The following is a 23,237-nucleotide window of genomic DNA, read 5'->3' as shown; positions in this document are numbered from 1 at the left end:
CAAGTGGAGGGGCCCGAGCTCCCTGACCCAGCTTCTGCTTAGCTGGTGGATAGGGTCTCAGGGGAAAGAGGAGGGGCAGGGGCAGGGCCATGGAGGGGGTGGGGCCTCATGGCCCCCTCTCGCTTTTAGGAAGAATCCATCACCCCTGCCTCATCTCCTAGTGGAATTCATAACCTTGAGTTTGGGACCCAGGCTCCCTATACAATGCAAGAGGAGAGTTAGGCACCTAAGAATGGGATTCAGAACAGCCAGCATGCTGAGAGGTTTGTGAATTCACCTAGTTTGTGAATCCCACTGGTGCTTCAGCATGATCTAATCAAGGCATTTCACTTCTTCCATTATCTACCAGAACCCCAACAGTCACATTCTCTTCTTTACTGCCTCCATCAATGCTATCATCTCCTTTAAGGGTGAAAGATTGGATACTCCTTCCAATCTCACTTGTTGCCTCCTCCCACCACTCTATCTTGTTGTTTACACCATTCACTGCCCAAGTTGGTCAAATTATTTGTTGTGAACAAAATATCCTGCCCTGGGAGTGTTGAATTAAAAAAATAATCAATAGGAAGATAATTATCTTCACTCCTGAGACAAAACTGCTAAGTTTGGAAAATGTTAACCTTTGAAATCAAAGAGTGAACAGCAATGTTTCTTTAGCATATTGCTAATTAAAATCGGAAGGTTTAAAATAGGGAAAATTATATCAGTAAGAGTACAGTACTCCGAATAGCATCTGAGTATTTCAATATTCTAAAGTAGTTGAATCAACCATTCATGGCTTCCAAGCATTTGATGTGAACTTACTACTCTCTTCTCCCTTGCTAAACAGAGAGAATCATCATGAAATCACAATAATAAGCATATTACTCTTGGACAATAGTGATAAAAGGCCAGCAGAAATGATCAAGGCAAGAAAGTATAAACATAACTAAAGGAAATCAAAAAGTCAGTTATTGGAACTACAGAAGGCACTTTGCATATTTACATTTTGGTTGAAATAATTTTAAACTTTGGGTTATGGCCCATTTGTGTTAGTTTCTTCAACTTAGATTTTCACATGGAATTCCCAGAAGTAAAGTTTCATTTTTTTTTAAATGACATAATTTCCATTGAGATAGTCAGAAAGCTTTCAGTGGGATGTCAAACGAGGGGTAGATAATTTTATGCAAAGCATCAAGAATGAAACCCAGCCATGCAACCATGCACCATTTTAGGAACTCTAACATGCCAAACTGCCAATCCAAGATTTTACATGCAGCCATGTCAGAGGGAAGCTCAAGGCAAGATTGATGCACAAGATTTCTAACCTCCTTCTCTCTTTCTGATCTTCTAGGTTCCTTTCTAGCCTTTCTCCTCTGGTTTTTCTCATCTTTTTCTTCCTTGATTCCTTTCACCAGGGCAACTTTCTCCTTGACTATTTCTGAAGTATGTGCTGTATGAATACTCATTGACCAATCAGAGTTTGCATTAGCATTCCAGTAAGAGTTTGCAGGATTGGCAGGGAGAAGGAAAGAATTAGTTCCTGGAGTTGCATACTCTACAGAGCTGGTTTCCACAGGTTGAAATTCATAATAATCCCACTCCAGGCCACTGGAGGTCATTCTTCAACTAATTCTCATGTCTCTTAGTGTTTTAAAGTACTTCATCTGCAGAACATGAAGTTAGTATTTTAATCTCTCCACAACATTTAGAATTATCCACTTCTATTCGCCATGCGGCAGATGGAAAGTTAGTCCTTGCATTTATGAATTAGCTATAGATATTCAACTCAAAATTAAAATTTTGTTATTGGATTACCCCTGTCTTTTTAAAAAATGAAATAGAACATGGATCCGATTTTTAAAGTTGCAGGAGGATAATTTGCACATGTAATCACAATAATTCTGCATAAAAATGGAAAATTAGACATTTTAAAAAATATTTTTTAAATAAATTATCTGATTATTTCCCCCATGTGTAATTTAAAAATCTGGACCCAACTGTATATTTATGAATAATATTAATGAAATGGATGTTAATTGACAATATTTGATGCTGAAATCCATCAATGCCAACAGAATAAAGGGTTTCTTCCTCAGTTTCTGACACTCAGTAACAGTGACTGAAAAGCAATAGTAGCATCTCTGTGTGATGCAGGTAAAAAGTGTGCAAATATGGATTGTACAACAGGAATTTATAGGCAGGAGGTTTTTTTTACCATCTGAAAGCAAAACAGACATATTTTAGCTAACACATTTCATCTCAGGCAGTCCTGTGACAATCCCCAAGTTGGGAGTTTTATTCTCCTTCCCTCTTATCCCTAAGAAACAAATCAAAACGGCACTTCTCAGAATGCGCAACAATTCTTGATGGTCTTGTTATATCCAGAGGAGATATCCAGTATAATATAAGGGGATCCAAAAATGGAATTCAATTCTATGAACATAAGCTTTACAACATAACCACATTTCTAGTTTGTTATTAAAATTAGTTAATAATTAGTTAAAATTGCTTGGTACAGCAACACACTGTGGTGAACTAGGACTTGGAGAAAGTTACAGGAAAAGTGAATGAACTGAATATATCTGCAGAGGAGTAAGACTCACTCTTTGGCTGATGTAATGATAAATTCCGATTTACAATTTTCCCAGCATGCCTACTTTTATCAGTTTCTTCAGAATGCAATGTTAGATGTACATATAGCACAGATTCTGTGATAATAGCATTCAAAAAATGCAAGTCCCACTGAGAGAATAGTTCATTTTCTTTTTTCCCCCAAAAAAATCCCACCTGGTAAACAAATAATTGGCATAACTTGGATTCTCAGAGTAGTTACTTTACTTACAGGAAAGCTGACTGTACTTATATACTTTCTGTAATTTTGTTATAACAACAATACTCTGCACTTACTGTGCACATCACCATTCATGGGGAGGATCTAAAAACACTTGACAAATATGAATTAATCAAGCCTCCCTATACATCCGTATAGCAGGTGTTAGCCCTATTTTACAGAGATGCAAACTGTAGTAATGAGAGGTTAGGAAATGGAATTACTGACTCAAGAGCAACTCCCTTAGTACAAGAGCGGTTGCAGAAAAATCAAGGTTACAAGCCTACCAGAGACTATCCTAAGTTTCACTATCAGTGACAGCTAGAAATAGAACCCAGCTGTTTAACAGTGAGATTTTTGAAGATATTTAGGCACCTAAAGATTCCAATAGGTGCGTAGCGGGAGTTTCAAAAGCACCCAGCGGGAATTAGGCACCTAGGTGCTTTTGAAAAAAATCACACTAGGTACCTATCTGCATATTCAGGCACCTAACACCTTTAAAAATCTGGCCCTTAATGCCTAGTCCTGAATTCTAAGCACCATAGCACATGGCCTTGCTGACCACTAAATAGTGACCTAAATAGTGCAACTATGCGGACATCACTCAGGTCAGGTCTACACTACACACTTACTTCAGTATAACCACATTGATCAGGGGTATGAAAAATCCACACCCCGAGCAACATAGTTACGCTGACGTTAAATTCCGCCCTCCCCCGCACCCTGTAGATAGCACTATGTCAGTGGGAGAGATTCCCTCACCGATGTAGCTACCGCCTCTCATAGAGGTGGTGTAACTAAACTGATAGGAAAGCTCTCTCCCATCAGCTTAGAGCATCTTCATCAAAGCGCTGCAGCATTTGTAGAATAGACCTCTTGGGTCAGAGACACAAGTAACAATGTTAAGACTCCTGGGAGCAGGGTCATTACTCCTATCCTGAGTTGGAGCACCACAGAAGAAATTAGAGGCAAAATTACAGTCTGTTAACGGGAGTCAGCAATGAATCTGGACAAATTTATTTCAATCTGTTAAAAACAATTCAGCCTAACTCCTTGTTTGTTAGAGTGAGAGACCTAAATTGATGATGCAAATAATTCCAATGTCTCATCATCTAAGCAACGTTTTCCCTAGCATTCATCTCTAGCATTATCATTGTTTTTACAGAAAAACTGAGAAATACCAATGATTTACTTTTTGAAAACTATCATTTGCTAATTGTAAGGATGATCACAAATAACTTACACTATTCATTTATCATCCCAGGTTATGAGACACAGGGAATAACTCATACCGCAAGCATTACACTGGTAGCCAATTTGCTGTGGTACTGTACAGTACTTCAGGCCAATTGCTCATTTTCCTATGCTCTCTGGAGAAGAGCTTCTGCCTTTTGAAGTCCTCTCTGTTGCAAATATTTCTGGCAGATTATATCACGTAAAGTGTTTCAATGGGACTTCCGTGTGGCACAAATGAGCTCATATTTCCATGTATGTACCAAATGGCAGGCAACATCCTCTATTGCTACTCACTCAGGCCTGGAGTAGAAAGGCATCTTTTAATGCTCTGCTACAGCTTGAAAGTAAGGACCAAGCTACTCATCTAAAACTCTAAATTTTACTATGACTCTGATACAGTTTTACTTGTTATGCTTCAAAGTTAGAATAGGTGGGAGACTGATTCTGTTCTAATTTCATCCCCACCTTTAAGAAGCAAAACTTTAGCTCTGTTCAGAATTTGAATCATTGATTGGAAGAGCAGGCCCCTTGGTAGAACAGTGGTTGCATCTACTTACATCATCCTGAATGTCCAGGTCACAGCCTGCCTTCAGCAAAATCTGCACAACACGGAGATGCCCCTTATAGGCAGCAAGATGTAGAGGGGTACGGCCATGCTGTGAATGAAGAGAAAATACTGATTTTTGTAGATCACTGGTTAATACATATTGTTCATTAAAACTTATATCAGGCATTTCTTTTCTTCATATTGGTCTGTCCACACCTCTGTCTGGGAAGCCTATTGTTTAAAGCTGCAAATTACTACAAACCTTTACATGTTCATTTTATAACAGGACTTCCCTTATTGTGTGTGTGTGTTGCAACTGCCTCCTTCCCCTCCTGCTTTCTGCTTCATTTGGATTTATTGGCACCAGCCTTAAGACAACACCTTGTTGCAATAATATAAGTCTACAATAAACTTTTTTTTTTTTTTTTTTTTTTTTTTTTTGCTTCTTGCAAACTCTGATCCAGCTCTGCATTACAATTCTACAGTAGAACTTAATCAGTTTTTTGCTTCTGTCTTTTCCACTGGACAACCATTGAGGACTTTCAATTCCACTACTAACACATCCCCTTAAACACCCTTCCAAAAACACATGGTATGGCAAATGTGCTATAAATCATTATAAAGACAGAGGTAAAGTCTTGCAAAAGAAATAAGCACTAGAAGACTGATGTTTATGTCAGCAGCTCCCCTTTGAAAGAATGACAGATATGTCACATCTAGTGTTGCCACCTTTCTAATGGCTGTAACTAGACCCCTGAGGCCCCGTCCCTGCCCTGCCTCTTCCCTTGAGGCCTCACTCCTTCTCCACCTCTTCCCCCAAGGCCCCACCCCTGCATGCCACGTGCCGCCACGAGCCACACAAGCAGCCTGGTCCTGGAGGCAGGGATGGCTGCTGCTGCTACACTGCCTCCTTCCTTCTGCTTAGGGTTGCCACAGATTAAAAAAATGGACATTGTGGCTTGTCCAATGGCACCCGGACACACAAGCAGAAATCTGAACTGCCTGATTGAAAACCGGATGGGTGGCAACCCTAGTCACGACAAGTGACTCGAGTTAACATATGTGATAGCCAATCCCTTACTGCCTATAAACTAGGAACAAATGTCTCAGTCTTTCAGATATCACTTATTTTACTACCTTACTAATCCCTAATCCATATAATCAGTGTTTAACACAGTATCCATCAGAAGCCAATCTACAGTTCAACTGGGGTCAGGTCCCTTGATGGCTACACGGAACAGGAAAGTTTTAATTAGGAAGATGCAGAAATGATGTACAGTTTCCAGGGATAGGAGAAAAGGAAAGTAAGAGCTGACTTTAAAATAAGATTTTTTTAATTAGGAAAATAGCTTTTCCCAGCAAGTGGGTAATAAAAGTCTACATTAAAATGACAAGAGAGGAACGTTGTTCAGTTTTAATTGCACCCAACTGGATTATCATTTGACAGACTTTAAAATGAGAACACGACAGAAAAAATGGGAGCAGCTGCTGCTCCTAAGGAAGGCACTGGGATATGTGTTTTAAAAGAAGGTTCAAAGTGTAATCATACATTAATAGGTTCATCAGTACAATAAAGAAGAATGAAAATAAGGAAAAAGAAAAGGAGTACTTGTGGCACCTTAGAGACTAACGAATTTATTTGAGCATAAGCTTTTGTGAGCTATAGCTCACGCTTATGCTCAAATAAATTTGTTAGTCTCTAAGGTGCCACAAGTACTCCTTTTCTTTTTGCGAATACAGACTAACACGGCTGCTACTCTGAAACCTGAAAATAAGGAAGTTTGCTAAGATTGTAACCCTAATAAACTAAATTAGAAAATATCAGCATAAAAGGAATTGAGTGTGTAAGTAAAATAATTAGTGTCAGGAATGTGAGGAGTAAGAGAAAGACCTTAAAGAACTGTAAAACAAGAATGTTGGAAGACTGTCCAACATAAGTTTTATTTCATCACAATTCCAAAAGACAAGTAATTAACAACCCAATCATGAACTAGACCACCCACTCTTCCACTGAGAATCACAATTCCTCCACCCAAAAGCCACCAGTAGTTAATAAGTACAAACTGATGTTTTAGCCTGGCCTGGATATTGTTTTTTTCAGGAATCCATCAGGTTTATTTTACTGTGACTGAGCAGATTAAACTGCACTGGTAAATCTAGCAACAGAAGAAGTGAACACTTCTAGCACTGAGTGACTACTGGTGGCCTTCAGTAACTGGAAAGGAATAAGCCAACGACTAATCATTATTTATTATTTGTATTGCCGTAATGCCTACAAGTCCTAGTCATGGACCACTGTCCAATTGTGCTAGGTTCTGTACAAACACAGAACAAAAAGGGAGTTCCTACCTCAAGGATCTTACAATCTAAGTACATTCTTGGGGTTAGTAAGAAACTTCCCCAATGGGAATGTTACTCCATGTAACTGAAACATTGGTTGGAGGCAGGATACTTTACTAGATGCACCATTAGTCTGGTCTGATATGACAATTCCTATGTTCCTAAGAAGGTGGTTAAGGCCTTGGAAACAGCCTCCATGTAATGAAAAAAGTTGAAACCTTCTTCTCCCACAGAACTGCTGGAGGGAGAACCCAATCGCAAATTAATTAGTTAATGATTATACAGCACTTCAGAGATGTGGAGAGTGTTAGTTAATTCTTATTTCCCCTTTTTAAACTCAAACGAAGGAAAAGTTCATACCCACTCCGGAACTCAAATATTTCAAAGTGCAAATGTTTTCTCTGGTATTTTTCCCCAAATAAAAGTGAATGGCTCATTCTCATCCAGTACATTTTGGTTTCACGGCTCTGAAGCTTTGAACACAGCTTGATTTCTTCTTTCACAGTCTGCCTTTGAAAGCACCTGAGGTGCTTAGGCAAACTCAGTAAACAGCCACAAAAAAAAAGTCAGTGAGAACACTGCCATAAATTTAAAAACTCCACAAACAAAAAGTTGTAGCTTTGTTTAAACAATGAATAACCTGCTGCTTTTACAAGTCCAACCTGATCTAAAGACGGCCTTTATTAAGACTGTAGGTAAAGTAATGGCTGGCCCAACTGCTTGGAGTACATTTCCTTTTATTACAGCTTGGAGGAGATCCAGAGCTTAGTGTCAGTTTCAGGTAACTTAATAGCAAAAGGAATAAGAGAGTCTCTAGGCAACATAAAAAAAAGGCCAGATTGACAAATGATTCTGGGGCATGAGTTGAATGCTTAGATTATGAATATGGATTCAAACAAGTTTAGGCTTATAGGTTCTTTCTCCATTACTTAATTACAATAAATAAATCACATAATCAGTTGTCTCACTTCCCAGTAAGCTACTGATACATCACAATAACATTTTATTGTAGTCTGTGCATGGAGTGGAACAAAAGCCTGCTTGAAGCCAGCTCACAAGGGAGAGAGCAGGGCTAACTATGTGAATATGTTCGGGGGGGGAACTTCCTGATACGATAACCATCTCCAACCAGTGCAACAATGCTGGGGTGCAGCCAAAGATATTTTGTTAAAAATAAACTCTGAAAGGAAGATGAAGCATTTATTTTAACGCGAGATGTTTATCCCTTGGATCATTTCCCTCAATCAGCGTACCTCCCCCCCCACAGCACACACATACCCCTATGCGTTATCTGAAAACCTGTGAAACGTTCAAATACAACTCAGGAAATTCACATTGGGGGGGGCATGCCATTGTTAAACTGTCCACTGTGCACACGTACTGTGACATATTATGGTACGTGCTGCATCATTCAGTGACCTCAGGCATATAAAATATAGTGGCTCCAAAGATTATACTAATCTTTAGGATACTAGCTAATCCCTAGGGCCCACATTCCTCCCTGGTGTAACTCCATTGACTTTACTGGGGATGTATTTGGTCTCAGGTTTTTAACTCTTTGGACTAGCTAGTTTCTTACTGTTTGGAAGTGGACAATGCAGGAAAGGGAGAGGGGATTTCAGGCTGCTGGGAGGTGGAACAAATCACAACTTTTGGGACAGTACGTCTGTCTGCCTGGGGCTTTTCTGAAGTATGCAAAATATGCAGTCCTGATTTACCCTGTCTCCCCTACCAGTTACCTCTCCCATCCTCTTCTCCCTGTCTGTATTCCTGCCTCACCTCCCCCCTTGCCTACCTGTTCTTGACTCCTTTGTCAGGCTGCAACTAAGGAGTAAGGGGGTCAGATCAGGAGCTGAGGCACACACATGGGAAAACTGGCATGGAGCCAACTAGCAGCGTGACACCAGGCAGGTGGGGCTGGCAGATCAGAGGAAGCAAAAGAATCACTTATGGTTGGTTGTAGGCCTGCAGTGCCTGATAGGGAAGGCTAGTTCCAGTGCTGGGAGATACTCATGTCCTTCATGCTTTAGGCCTAAGGAATCAACTTCAGGGCAACTTAAAATGTCGGAATTCTTTCCTGGGTGTCTGGCTGATGAGTCTTGCCCACATGCTCAGGGTTTAGCTGATTGCCATATTTGGGATTGGGAAGGAATTTTCCTCCAGGGCACATTGGCAGAGGCCCTGGGAGTTTTTTGCCTTCCTTTGCAGCGTGGGGCATAGGTCACTTGCTGGAGGATTCTCTGCACCTTGAAGTCTTTAAACCACGATTTGAGGACTTCAGTAGCTCAGACATAGGTTAGGGGTTTGTTACAAGGGTGGGTGGGTGAGATTCTTTGGCCTGCGTTGTGCTGGTCAGATTAGATGATCATAATGGTCCCTTCTGACCTTAAAGTCTATGATTCTCTGATTCTATGTCCTTGCTTTGGTTCATCTGTGTCACTAATGTACGATACATACCACATAACTTTGTGCATTTCATTTCCAGTACCGGCAACCCCTAACATTTGAATATCATGAACGAGGCCCCAAAAACTCCTGAGATTAGTTTAAAATTCGTAAGGTTTACAAATAATAAATTTGGAGTTCTTTTTATTTGCATGATGGCTTTTCAACTTTTAGGGTTCATGTTTCCAAGCTTATCTCTGCAACTTTGAGGACTAGAAACATTTTTTTTTAATGAAAGCAGAAATTCTAGTGTTTCCATATGACTTCAGTGCCCAAAGTTTTAAGAAAAATACCAGATATCATGTGTCTCATGATAAAAACTGTAAAAGTTGGAAACTGCACCTCCTTTTTATACTCAATGGCATTAAAACTGGAGGTGCAGAAGGGAGTTGGGAGATCTAGCAATGGTACAACCTGGAGAACTAAGAAAACTGAGTTTAGGTCCAGAGATCAAGCTCATGCTCCTTAGGCCAGCAGAGTCTGGGGCTATGTGGAAAAAAAACTCTCAGCAAACTCAGTGTGGGAGAGAGCTTGGGAGTCACTCTCCAGCAGCCTCTCTCTGGCTAACACAAGTAGCAGGGCTGACAGACTTTGGGGAGAGAGTTATCCAGCCCTATTCACTGGATAAAAAGTTAATGCCATGTCTGCAGACCCTGGCAGCAATAGAGCTGTGCTTGCATGGTTCTGTTCTGGTCTTCTACAATTCCATGTCAGAATGGTGGCACTAGAGTGCCAGCTGTAATGGGGGGTACTGACAACACAATCTCACTTGGCTCAAACTTGTATTTTTTTCTTTTTAAAAGGGTGCACCCTACCCACAATGCTTGGGGAGAGAGGGGTAAGAAGATGAGTCTCCCTTTTGAAAGTAGTGTGTCTTTCCTCCCGCAGCATCATTTGCCATCCTCCACCATGACACCAGAGAAGGTCTTGTGTGAAGGCATATATGGGTGCTAGTGAAGGTGGAAATACAAGCTAACAACAGGCTTTCACAGCGGCTCACTGCAAGGAAGGCTTGGTCATGGAGGTGATTGTGAAAACAGACACAGGCTTTTTAATATGCAGATCACTGACCTAATAGTTTTTAAACAGCTCACAAATATTTAATATGATAGATAGATAGATAATTTCAAATCCGATTACTAATGCTGGCTTGATAAACTTTGGAGTTGTCATGGTCTACGATGCAGATATGAACTGGGGACTTTAACAACTTAGATTAATGAGCCAATAAAATGGTTTGTTATATGTGTGTAGGAACTTTTATTCAAATGTGAATTGTTGCCTCAGGTGGCCACAAGTCATGTAAATCCTCCTTAGCTGCTAGTTTATTGACCAAATAATTCCTGATTTTTATCTTATTTTGGTACCTTTCTAGCTTAATAATAGAGGATTATTTTCAAGATCTGTTAATAATGTGTGCTCAAGATGAAACCTTGTTGACAGCTCTATGTCTATCATACTATATGAAGTGTCACCAATTACAGACTAGCCATAATGCAACAAGTTCCAGGATTTAAAAAAAAAAAAAAAAAAAAGTCAGTGAGTTAGCTACAAAGCAAAATGATTATAACCATTCCCTTATGCAATTCAATTTTATAGATATGATTTTAACTTTACGATCTGCAGAAAAGCTATGCTCTGCTTTACCCTGAAAAATATACTTTATAAACCCATGATACTGGAGTGACTATGTCAAAATAGACTGCACTATGCTAGCACTGCCTCTCGTCAATCTGGTTTGGGTAAACAGATAAATTACACACATGTGTTTAATACTACACAGATTTTTCCTTTGTCACATTTATTCTCACTATTAAGTTCAATGAGACCATCTGGAACATGTTCTGCAGTCCCAGTGAATCCCAGTATAAAACTACACACATTACATTGTGATGAGCGCCAAAGCAAACACTGTCCTGCTTTGTCTCAGGGCTTGTCTTCATTACCAGGGTAAGTCAATCTAAGTTACGCTACTCCAGATATCTGCTTAATGTAGCTGGAGTCGATATAGCTTAGGTCGACTTACCCCAGTGTCTTCACTGCACTGCATCGACAGGAGACACTCTCCGGTTGACTTACCTTACTCTTCTCGGGGCTCGTCTTCACCACTGGGAGATAGATGCTTGTGCAATCGATGCAGCAGAGGTCAATTTAGCCGGTCTAGTCAAGACCCACTAAATCGATGGCAGAGCATTCTCCGGTCGACCCGCTAAATCTACTCCTGCTGCAGCGTCAATCTCCCCGTAGTGAAGACAAGCCCTCACTGTGCTTACCTCCTGGAATTGCCTCTTGGGTGAGTCTTCCTCATTTTAACAGAATGATTATTAGGTTTGGCAGATTTCTCCTGTGATGTTTTATCAAACAGAGAATGACAACAACAAAAAAGCATTTGTAACCAGGGTCCTAGTGAGGAGCCAGCTGTGGTCACTCAATTAGGGTGAACTGCAAAGAATAGGGCAGACAATTTCCAAAAAGCTGGATATCCAAAAGTATTGGATATTCCAATACTTAGATTTACCAAGTCAGCATAAAACAGCTTCTGTATTACCTCACTGGTTACTCAGACGTCCAAACAACACAGTTCCCTTAAAGTAATCCAGCCTCAGACTTCCATCCAGGTACCAACGTCAAATATGATGATTTCTGAAAATCTTATTTCATCATATAAAATAAAAGGTTCTACCAATCCCAAAGGATTGGACACATTACCTCCCAGGTTAATGAATGTTTCAGATCTTACTCAAATACACGCTATAGCCAATTCTTATTAACTAAACTAAAATTTATTAAAAAACAAAAGAGAGAGTATGGTTAAAAAATCAATATACATAGAGACATGAATTCAATTCTTAAGATTCAGATTCATAGCAGAGATGGTGAGCTTTGTAGTTACAAAGAGTTCTTTTAGCAATAGTTCATAGGTTATAGTCCAATGTCCAAATATCATATTCAGGGTGTACCAGCATAACTGGGACCTCAGTCTTCTGACTCAAAACTACCCTGATGAAGCCTAAGCAGATCTGAGATGACAGAATCAGGACCCAAGGATCTTTTATACAATGTCATGTCTTTTGAAAAGTTGGGAGTTGAAAAGGTAATTAGCATGACTTTGAAGGAAGTCCATCTCCATTATTTAGCTACAGAATTAACATAAGGTAATTTGCTTGTTCCTCCACCATTCACAGATTATTTGCTATCACGGTGGATTTGATTTAAATCAAATTGATTTAAATCATGATTTAACTCATTAGTCAGGAAGACTCGATTTAATCATGGATTTCTACATGAAAGTGCATTCTTGTTGGTTGTTATAACCTTAATACATATTCTTCACAACTCAGAGATAGATGTAGGTTTCATTTTTAGAAGGTACACACTATACATTTTTTAATTTTGAAAACTTTTCAGATTAGTTTTACAGCTATATCAGAAAATGAATGATTCTTTGGTTATTTCATTTACCAAAGGTAATTGAAGCAGATATTTATGAAGTTATCTGGAGGTGAACGATCTCCAATTCAACAGGTTAATCATTAATATTTGGAGGATTTTCTTGCCATGCTGTATTAGAAGAGAACATCATCAGACAGACATTTAAATTGTTTTATTTAACTAAAACAACAGTGTTATGTATTCTGGATTTTTTTTCTTCAATAACAAACATATAATATTTTAACAAAACAAGCATATGAATTCTTGAATTTAGTTAAACATTCAAGTTTTTAAAATCAGGTTTGTTTTTGTTCGAATTGTTTTTAACAAATAGTTAAATGAAATATTTTTTAAAAAAATTAAATCGACTACGTCAGCCAGGTCAACATGAGAAACTTAAAATATTGACTTCTGCAGCTAACTCGGTCATCTTCACCTTCATTTTCCTGTTTCTTCATAATCTGGAAAAGAAAAAGAAGCATTCCTGCTTTTTCAGGTCCCAAACGATTTCTCAATTTGGAATGAATTAGTCCAAAGGAAGAAAATATTCTTTTTACACCGGCAGAAGAAGCTACTGCTGTTAAAAGTGAGATTATCACTTCAACAGTCTCTGAATCCAAGTGCTTAAGTGACTTCCACCAGGTCACTGGTGTGACTTTCTTTAAAACATCATCAGCAAACAGATTTCTTGAATGGTTCACCCTTAGCTCTGAAGTTTATTATAGTTGGCATTATGGAGGGATGATTGCTGGATGTCCATGTCATAGCCAACTCCTTGTCTTCAGCAGTTAAGGTTTGACCCTGTTACTGAGTATTGAGAGTATTTGCAAGAAAATGAGCTGGAGATAGTGCTCGTCCCATTCGTTTTTTAAATGCTTGTAATTTAACTCTGTCATTGCATATTTCTCTTTTTAGATCTCACTCAGTGCCTTCCAAACTTCAACAGCGTCAGCAATAAAACAGCAATTTCCCTGCATTTTGTTCAAGGCTACAGAAATAGGCTTCAGGGTACTCAGCATGTGTTCAACATGTCTCTTAAGCCCAATGTTGAGAACCCTGGCTGTGACAGTGCCATCTATTTTTTCACGATTTTGTTCACAAACTGTCATCAGATTAGGCCTGTTCTTGATATAGTGCTCAAAACAGTCCACTGCTGAGTTCCATAGCACGTCTTGTGGGAGAGTTAGCTTGGTTCCTCCCACTTTTTTCAGAGCAGCTGCTGAAAAGTGGTTGTTATGGAAGTATTTTGCAATTTCAACAACATTAGCCTTTATTTCTGGAACACTGAAGTCTTTGGCTAGGAGATGCATCAAATGAGCACTGCAACAGTATGTTATTAGCTTGGCAATGTCTTCACTCTCTTCTAAATCATTTCTTCACATCTTGGATACATTTGCAGCATTGTCTGACCAAGCTGCGTACTGGACATTTGAACTTTTTTTCACAGTTTGTTATAGCTTTTACTGCTACTTCTTGTAAGTGCTCTGCTGTGTGTGCATTTCCTCATCTATCAATTGTTTCTGTAAGGAAGACATTCCCTTCTTCTGTTGTCACACAAGCACATACAACAGGATCATTGTGGACACTGCTCCACCCGTCAAGACTCAGGTTAACAATTTCATCCTCTAGACCTTTAGCAACACTGCTCAATTTCTCTTTCATACACTTTATCCAGCACTTTGCCTGAAACATCTGTTCCATTGGGTGACTGTATCCTGGTCTTAATGACTGAACCATGTTAATGAAGTGTGGGTTCTCAATCAAATGGAAAGGAGAGTTTGTTCCATAAACAAACCGGGCAATTTTTTCATCAATTACCTTTTTTTTTTGTCATCTGCTGGTTCTTATCACAAACTTATCTATGGTTGTTTCTGAATGATGGAGATTTTTTTTTCTTTTTGCTACAGGTGATACAGTGTGGCTATTTGACATACATGATGTGACTGAAACACTATCATTGGCAGATAACTCTGAAACTATAGAAAACGATGGTCATCTTGAAGGTGGATAGTCTTCAGAATTGTATGTTGAGGATGGATTCTCCTAAACAAAATAAGTCAATGCAGTTATTTATTAATACCATACTGCTCATTTAGTATTACTCATTGCATTCACTGACACTCAGTACTACTTTAAAGGTGAAATTGTAAAAGGAAGATCTGCTTATTTCAGCTATTTATTTTTTATCACAACTGCATCTAAACAGATAGTACCATAGAGTAACAACTATATTTGTTGCTCAAATATGAGAATTCAAGAATAGCCCAGAAGGAAGACAGGCAGTCCTTAAGAAAGAATTATGAAATAAAAATGTTTACCAACCTGAAGATCCTGCATATTCTGACACGTTCCTTTCATCATCTTCAGCACAGCTTCCTCCTGGGAAGGAACACGTCTCATGATGTTGTTTCATTCGAGCAACCAGGCCTTGCATTTCTTTGCTGCACTGTTTGCATTTTGCACGCATGCCTGTCTTATCCACAGGTAGAGGAACTTCATTAAAATATTCCCAAACTGGGTCTCTTTTACAGCCTGCTGCCATTATAGGTTTTCCCTTCTAGTGAGAGGATGGTATAGTAGATCTCAAATCAATGAAGGCTACACTCAGAAAGACCTCAAGACTTCTGGAATATGCTGCTCAAACAGTTTCCCCTTTGTTTCTACTGCCTGTCCCTCACTTCTCACATTTATCTCCAGACTTGTTCTGCTTGTCCAGATCTATTCCGCCTCCAACGATCTTCCATTCATTGAACTTTTTGAAACTTTGCACTTTTAGAAAGAGATAAGGGATTGACTTTGTGTACACAAATTTGCAGAGGAACAATAGGTTTGAGGTCTGTTATTTCTCACCTCTATATATTATTTATTTATTTATTTATTGAAAAACATTTTTGCTCTTAACAAGCATGTTATCTCTGGAGACACAAATCCACACTTTGAGAACTGCAAAACTAAGCATCTCTCATGGTATCTTCTAGACTGAGCACTGAGTCCCATTGGGTAGATAGAAAGATGAACTTAAATAATCTATACAGAAGCCCCTGAAACCCTATCAGATTGGGTCCCTAATCCATGAACTATTGGAACTCATTTACAATTTTTTTTTAAACATTACATTAATATGTAATGAGTATGTCTCGTACTATGGAATTAGAATTTATAATCCCTATTCCATAATGAGATATCTTTGAGCTATAATGTATCTTAATTAAAACTATCTTTAGATAGGTTTTTTACTCAAAAAGCATTTTTATGAAAAAAACCAATTTAAATAAAAAAATCCAATTTAAATAAAAAAGATTGATTATATCCACCCTGTTTGCTATACATTTCAAAGAGAGATGAATACTGAGATATCCCGTGTTTACAATTCATTTAAATGATAGGATGTTCTTTTGACTTCTGAATTATCAGAATTACAGCATATACAGGGACTGTTGATTACATTGTCGGACCCTACTCATATATATGTAAATACACAAAAACACAAACATTACCTCCTCACATGTCTTTTGAGGGTTATTTATTTAGTGGGATGCTTAACCCTTTCTAATCATGCATCACAGCATGACAAACAACTACTCTTTTTTTGCAATACAACCAGTGAAAACAAGCCACCTCAAAAGTTTAGAAGTACATCTCCCTGATGTCATGTCTTCGCTAACGCTGGGCCTCATCCTCCAAACATTTATTACATAGCATAGTCCCAACTATTGTGATTAGTCACACTGGCGTCAAAAAGAATAATTCCGTGACTTCAGTGGGCTCACAGTCATAGGAAGTACACTTAATAGTTAGAATTTGCAGAATTGTAAACTGTAAACTCTCAGAGTTAGCAGTATGTCTCTCCTCTTTCTGAGGAGCATCCAAGATACCCATGACACCAGCTACAAATGCTAAATAGTAATTATTACTATTAATAAAAGTAAAAAAATGTTAGAACGGCATTAAGGTTGCTATGGAAAGCACTCAAGTCAGAAAATGCCAACGTTAGGGTTGACTGCATATCCTTCCCTTTGCCCTAGGTGCACATTCACTACGACACATTCTTTAATTACAAGACAATATATTATTATTTCTGCCAGTTCACTGTCTCATTCAGTGAGCAGGTCACATGGTGCTCCACAGAGGGGAGAGCTGTTCAATATTTATTTGTATCCTCAGTGTTCAATAAGAAAAGGTCATCTCATGCACTGTACAAGACAGGCTGTCTCTAGACACCTACACAGCCAAGCTTCCTTCACTACACAATGTCCATCCAAAGCTGAACATAGTTGCAAACAAAAAAGGCCTTTGAAAGTGATACTCTAGCTGTTGCTCCATGCGGCAGCTATAACAGCAGCAATCACAAGTGGACACAGAACACTAATTAAATCATAGCAGGAATTAAATATACTTACAGAATTCACTCATGCCTAATCAAAGAGAAATAAAACTTCAATTTAAAACATTCATCCATTACTAACTTTCCCGAAAGAAAGTTGTGTCACAAACTGAGAAAAAGGCAGGAAATTTAAAATGAAGGTGAATACTACTCCCTAACTCTGGGGAGAAAAGGCAGAGTATAGTATCATTTAAGAGTTTAACTAAGCAGGGTTGGGTTTTTTTTTCAATTTTGGCAGCCAATTATTTTTAAATGACCCAGTCTATTGGATCAAACAGCCCACATTTTCAGATTGATGGATTTATTTTTTAAACTCAAAAAGTAGCTCATGAAAAGACTGAAGGTCCTGGAGGCTGAAGTCTTGTATTTATTCCCAGAGCAGGTGACGCACATCAGTGGCATTCCCCATGCTGCCACACAAATATACCTAAACCACGTCCTACAGGGCGATCGAGTTGGATTGCTGAGCAAGGAAACTGCCTGCTGCTGTTTGTTTCTATTGTGTTCAAGGAATCAGGGCTTTGTGTACATTTTTGTAGATACACAGGATTGAATTACAGAAGTACCTGACTTGCATCATCAATTTCTCCTCTTAACAGAAGCAACCCGTCACGGCCCAGAATATTGGCTAATCACTCAGGCCAAAAGGGGCAACAATACAAATAGAATCTTATGAGGTTCAAGGGGAAAGAATTGTCATGAAGTAAGTGCTGGCTGGGACCAGGGGTGGGGCTGTTGATGTGTACCTGTAAAAGCGGGGTATTTTTGTTCCCTTATGAACTTAGAGACTGTTTGAACTATTGATTCCTAGCTCTACCCTGTTCCAACTGGTTCTCTGATTTTTGCTCTGTGGCAGCAGCTCACCATTTGTGGTGACTGCTCCTTTGCAGGATTAGCATAATTGGTATGTGTACTTCCCAGCAGCACAATAATAATTGTAATGTAAAGTGGGAATGGTAGTGTGACACTTCACTCCATATTCTTTATGAAAATATACTTATGATATGAATATGACATAACTGAGATATATTTTATGCAAGATGGCTCATGTGAGATATCATTGGAAAGGTTATGATTTACTGAATGTGATTATCCAATCTGTATTCCTTTATCATTTCTGTGTCTGAAGTTAGGAATACTGACTATGTATCTGTATTTCAACTATGCTGCTTTGGGTGATGCCCGCTGCTAACACTTCAAGTACTACAATGGAAAAGCCAGACAGGGCGGATGGCCCATCAGCGAGGACAATGGACTGTGAAAAGGCTTGGCCTTCCTGCCAATGCTCCATACTGCCACTGACTCATGGATGCTGTGACACTACTAGGTCAGGTGGTCTTGTCACCTGATACTAAACATTACCTAGGACTTCTTGTAACTTTCCACTGGAAGGGAAGGGGGGGGTCAAGTTTGGGAAACAAATCCTATTTAAGGGGGGAGGGGGAATAAGGCAAAGGGGGCTCCTCCTCTTCATGGCCTGTCTGCCCAAGAAGAGAGATTGCTAAAGCAACCTGAAGGGAAGGCAAGGGGGGAGTCCAGACTGAGATAGGGGTCCAGTCTGAAAATATAACTGGAACTCTGAACCACAGAAACTTTGCAACCTGCCTAAAATAATATTTAGGGTAAGAAATTACATTTTGTAAGCTGTTTCTTAAGTATATTGAGCTTAGCTTGCGGATTTTGCTTTGGTTGGTCAGTAATCTGCTTTGTTCTGTCTATTATCTCTTATATTCACTTTTGTAGTTAATAAAATTTGTTTTGTTTATTATCAAAACCAGTTTCTGTAATTTCTAATGGGGGCGGGGCTGCAAGAAGTTGTGCATATCTCCTTCCACATTGAGGGAGGGGGCAAATTTCATAAAACCTTTTGGTTTGTACCCCTTAAAGGGAATGGACAGCAGGGTGTAGGGGCAAGCCCCTGAGGCTGAATCATTCCAAAGCAGATCTCTGTCTCTCTGTGCAGCTGGGTGTGGCCCTGCCTGTGTGCTTGGTTGGAAGAGGCTTGTGAGCCTCACCCAGCAAGACCAGGTAAAGGGGATCCAGGCTGGCAGAATAGTCTGACTCAATTAAACCCCAGCACATGAGGTGACACCCCAAAGGGCTCAAATCCATTACAGGTAGGTTTTACAATTTAATAATTACTGCACAATAGCTGCAGAAATATCCAAACCACGGCACTTGGAAAGCACCATTTACAGTGCTTCAGTGAAGAGCCACAGTAACAGGTAATGAAGCCCAGGGAAGTAGAAAAAGGGGAGGAACATATGGCTCAGGGCTGTCCTATTATATTTTAAATATAAAACCTGAAAAGATTCTGAGTGCCTTCAACTCTTATTGACTTCAGTGGAGGTGCTGTATGCATGCAACTCCTGTGGACTTCAATGGAAGTTGATGGTCTCAGCTGAACACACTCAATTACTAATCTGACTAAAACAAACAAATAAATCTTTGAGCAAACACTGAAGTGGGCATTTCAGCGTTAATGAAAATTATATTGAATTTTCTTTCTTTAGTTTTATTCATACTATGCAAACATCTAGCCAATGCAAACAGCACTTTACATATAGACATAGCAGTCTAAACTAAAACAGCATTTTGCAATAAAACTCTTGTTTATTGAAGCAGCGATGAACACATCATGTGACCTTTCATTTTTAGGATACGAGAATTGGATTGGCTTGCCAGCACTTTAAATGACTTGGTTTTGAAAGGTAAACAAGTCTCACTTTTACTTGACTGGTGCTCAATAAATCAAGTGAGGATAAAGAACTATAAAGAATTTCTAGACAAATAGCTTGCTCTAGAGCCCAGCTACTTCAGGCATGCATAGTTCTGTATAGTGTTTTGTGAAGCCAGCTACACTTGCCAGCACACATTTGCAATTGATTTGGTGTCCTAAAGTACAACAGAACTTTTCCTTTTCCTCCAAACTGAGGGTCTGCTTCTGCACTTCTTACTCCAAGAAAACTCTTGTTGACTTCAAGAGGAATTTTTCCTGGGTAAGAGGACAAGAGCAGGGCCCCGGATTGTAATTTCCTTTAAGGGTAAATCTTATAGAATGTAATGTCAACTCTGACAGCAAAAACTGACGAATGTAAATAAAAGAGTGTAGAGTACAGATCAGGCATAAAATACAGATCTGAATAAACAGATCTTTATTTATGGTTAATTTTGTAAAGATTTTTGTGTTAGGGAGGAAGAAGAGAGAATCTGTGTTTCAGTCATACTAGAACAATCAGCTATTAAATTTTATTATTTTTATTACGCAGGTTTGAAAAATTTAAATCAGTAATAGTCATGGAGTGATGTGCCACTTGGGATAAACAATAAGGACCAACTAAAGTTCACATTGTAACTCATGCCATGTGAAACTCACCATGCTTCATAATTTGTTATAAACTCCAAACTTATACTAAGTTCACAGAAAAGTTCACAGACCTTTCTTGTGAACCTGGGCTGATATAGGAATTTGCACCTTGGGATAGTTTTGTTGCAGAATCAACAGTTCGTGGTTGACTGACTTTTGCTTTGAGATTGTAGGCCCATTCAAATGTGGAAAACAAATAAAATGGGGAGGATATGAAGCCACATGGATTTAAAATATATATGATCCCCTGCAAATGAAATTTGCTGAATTTTACTTAGCTCTAGAATCAACCTGAACTTGTATTCCAAAACAAATTGAATTTTTTTGGTGGACTGAGACATCCAACAGATTTTAGCACCATCACGAACATTCAGTAATAAATCAAACATATATTCAGGGTCAGGTCATAATTTGCACTTCCGTTGCACTCATTGTAACAAACGGAAGTTGTCAATAATTTAAAGTTAGACTATATTGGTACCAAGTCATTATCTACCGATCTCACATTAGAACCATAGTTTACATTAACTAATTTGATGGAGTAGTTAAATCAGCTCCATGGTTACACTGGAATCTATAATGCAGAGCACTGGATTTTTCAGTTGACACTATGTGGAACCTGCATTCAAAATTATAGTGGGGATGAGAGTGTGTAGTGTGCCCGCTGTTCCTTTAATACTTTCCTTACCATCAGGGCACACTACAGATCCAAAGTTGAGTCCTCTTATTAAAAATCCCACCACAATTCAAATATCTTTCTTTAGACAGATCATGACAAGCAGAGATGCTTGGACAACAGAGTCAAAGTAAGAATTTTACTACAGCTTTTTACATTTGCTATGACTATGGCCTATGCACTGAGTGTCACCATATCAACAAGAGGCCATCTGGTTGTGGTCAATAAACAGGAAAAACCCCTGTAAAACTGATTTTCCCACAGGGCACTCTGGCTTTAAAAATAAATAACTATGATCCAAACACGGCAAAGGGAGCATCTCAAAAAGCAGGTGTCATTGATAGATCATTCTAATCCATTTCTGCACCTTATCTAATGTATTCACATTTTCTGTTTAAAACCTACCGACAGCCCTTAGAGCTGTGTTGTGGAGGCTAATATTCACAGTCAAATTTTGTGTTCTCAATTGATCCATGAACGTAATTAAAACTAAATATGCCTCAGGGCAGCATTTTGCCAAATACTAAGCTTGTCCCAGATCTGATAGACCTTGTAGGTCTAACCTCACCCACTTCCACCTCCCCAACCAATTTGTATAGTTTTAAAATTCTGTAGCAGACCACAGACCAGCCTTTCCATCTCTCACTCTGTCACATTCTCTCTCCCACCCACCCACTCCCTCTCTCTCCCTCTCTCATGGCTCCTGCCTTACACTCAGTCCTGCAACATCCTAACTAGCTTTGTGACTAGGCAGTAGAAAGCTAGCTGCAAGCCTCATTAGCAAGCAAAGCAGGTTCCAGTGACAACCAACTATATGCAAAATTAGTTGCTGGGGTGGGAGATGCAGTCAGCTCCTTCACAGGCAGCCACTGACCTATTCAAATAAAACATCTCCTCACACATCACTAAGTGTGAGGTAAAAACCCCTGAAGGGCTGGTTGTATGTCTTCTCTTCAGCTCCTAGAAATGTTTTTCTTTTAAATGTTAATGACACTTTTTCACAGAGAATCTTGGCTTGTGATTTATATGGTGACCACTAGGAAACTTCAGAGGAGGATGGGAGCACTCCAAGTTTTTGTGGTTTAAAATAAAATAAAAAAAGAGGGAGCGAGGGAGAAAACACCATTTTCCATTCGTATTCCTCTCACATTCAGATTTGATTAACAAATATTGAGAAAAATCATTTCAGGCCTATTTGTGTTCAGATTCAAACTCTTCTATATTTAGCTCTCAGACTGAGCAATTTTTCATAGGTCACCTGCACTATTTGCAAATATTATTTATAACATGGTTAGAGCTGGCATTGGGTTCATTTCAATTGCATTCTTTTTTAAATCTCATTATAAGCGTTGTTATAAGTCCTTTGATACAATGGGCCAAATCCTGACTTTCCAACCCTGGAACAGAAAATGAAGTTTATAATCCTCAACCTTGGAATTGCACTGAGATTGCACATTAAGTGCAGCCAGAGTTTAGCCCATACTATCAAAGGACCTTTCTCTTAAGGAACGGTACATGATTACAGCTCAGGTACCTTTATCTTACTGGAACAGGTAGCTTTTATTCCTTCCTCTCTGAAGGATACCCTGAACTTTTTGCAGAGCCTCAAGATTTCCCTTCCCCACCAATTTTTTCCTCTATGGTGATGAATTTTAAAAGCAAAAAGAAAAAGAGGACTTGTGGCACCTTAGAGACTAACAACTTTATTTGAGCAGAAGCTTTCGTGAGCTACAGCTCACTTCATTGGATGCTGTAGCTCACGACAGCTTCTGCTCAAATAAAGTTGTTAGTCTCTAAGTTGCCACAAGTCCTCCTTTTCTTTCTGCAGCTACTCTGAAACCTGTCATTATTTAAAAGCATGTTCATTCCTCAACAGTCAAAGCACATTTTGAAAATGTCATTGCACAGGCATCCAGCACAGCACATTTTTAAAGGTCCAGTATGCAGTGATGCTCTGTATTTTCCCCTTCTTGGAAGCAGAGAAGGAAAATAAATGTA

The 23,237-nt window shown here is 39.0% G+C and overlaps 1 protein-coding gene across 10 annotated transcripts in view; it reads right to left on the bottom strand.

Moving 5' to 3' along the window:
• Positions 1-23,237, bottom strand: part of ANKRD6 (ankyrin repeat domain 6) — a 160,598-nt gene that overhangs the window by 27,342 nt on the left and 110,019 nt on the right. For 7 of the 10 annotated variants that reach the window (XM_027825484.3, XM_037894471.2, XM_043542660.1 and 4 more), the window contains one exon: positions 4,606-4,704. In XM_027825484.3, the coding sequence (XP_027681285.2) occupies positions 4,606-4,704 (99 nt within the window). Of the gene's footprint in view, positions 1-1,307; positions 1,697-4,605; positions 4,705-23,237 lie in introns of those variants that run through there. The other 3 variants (XM_037894469.2, XM_037894475.2, XM_043542658.1) reach the window with 2 other exon arrangements.

This window comes from Chelonia mydas, chromosome 3 (genome assembly GCF_015237465.2).
Source record: "Chelonia mydas isolate rCheMyd1 chromosome 3, rCheMyd1.pri.v2, whole genome shotgun sequence".
Lineage (NCBI taxonomy): Eukaryota > Metazoa > Chordata > Testudines > Cheloniidae > Chelonia > Chelonia mydas.
Note: the sequence above shows the minus strand (reverse complement) of the source record. Positions and strands in the feature narration are given on the sequence as shown.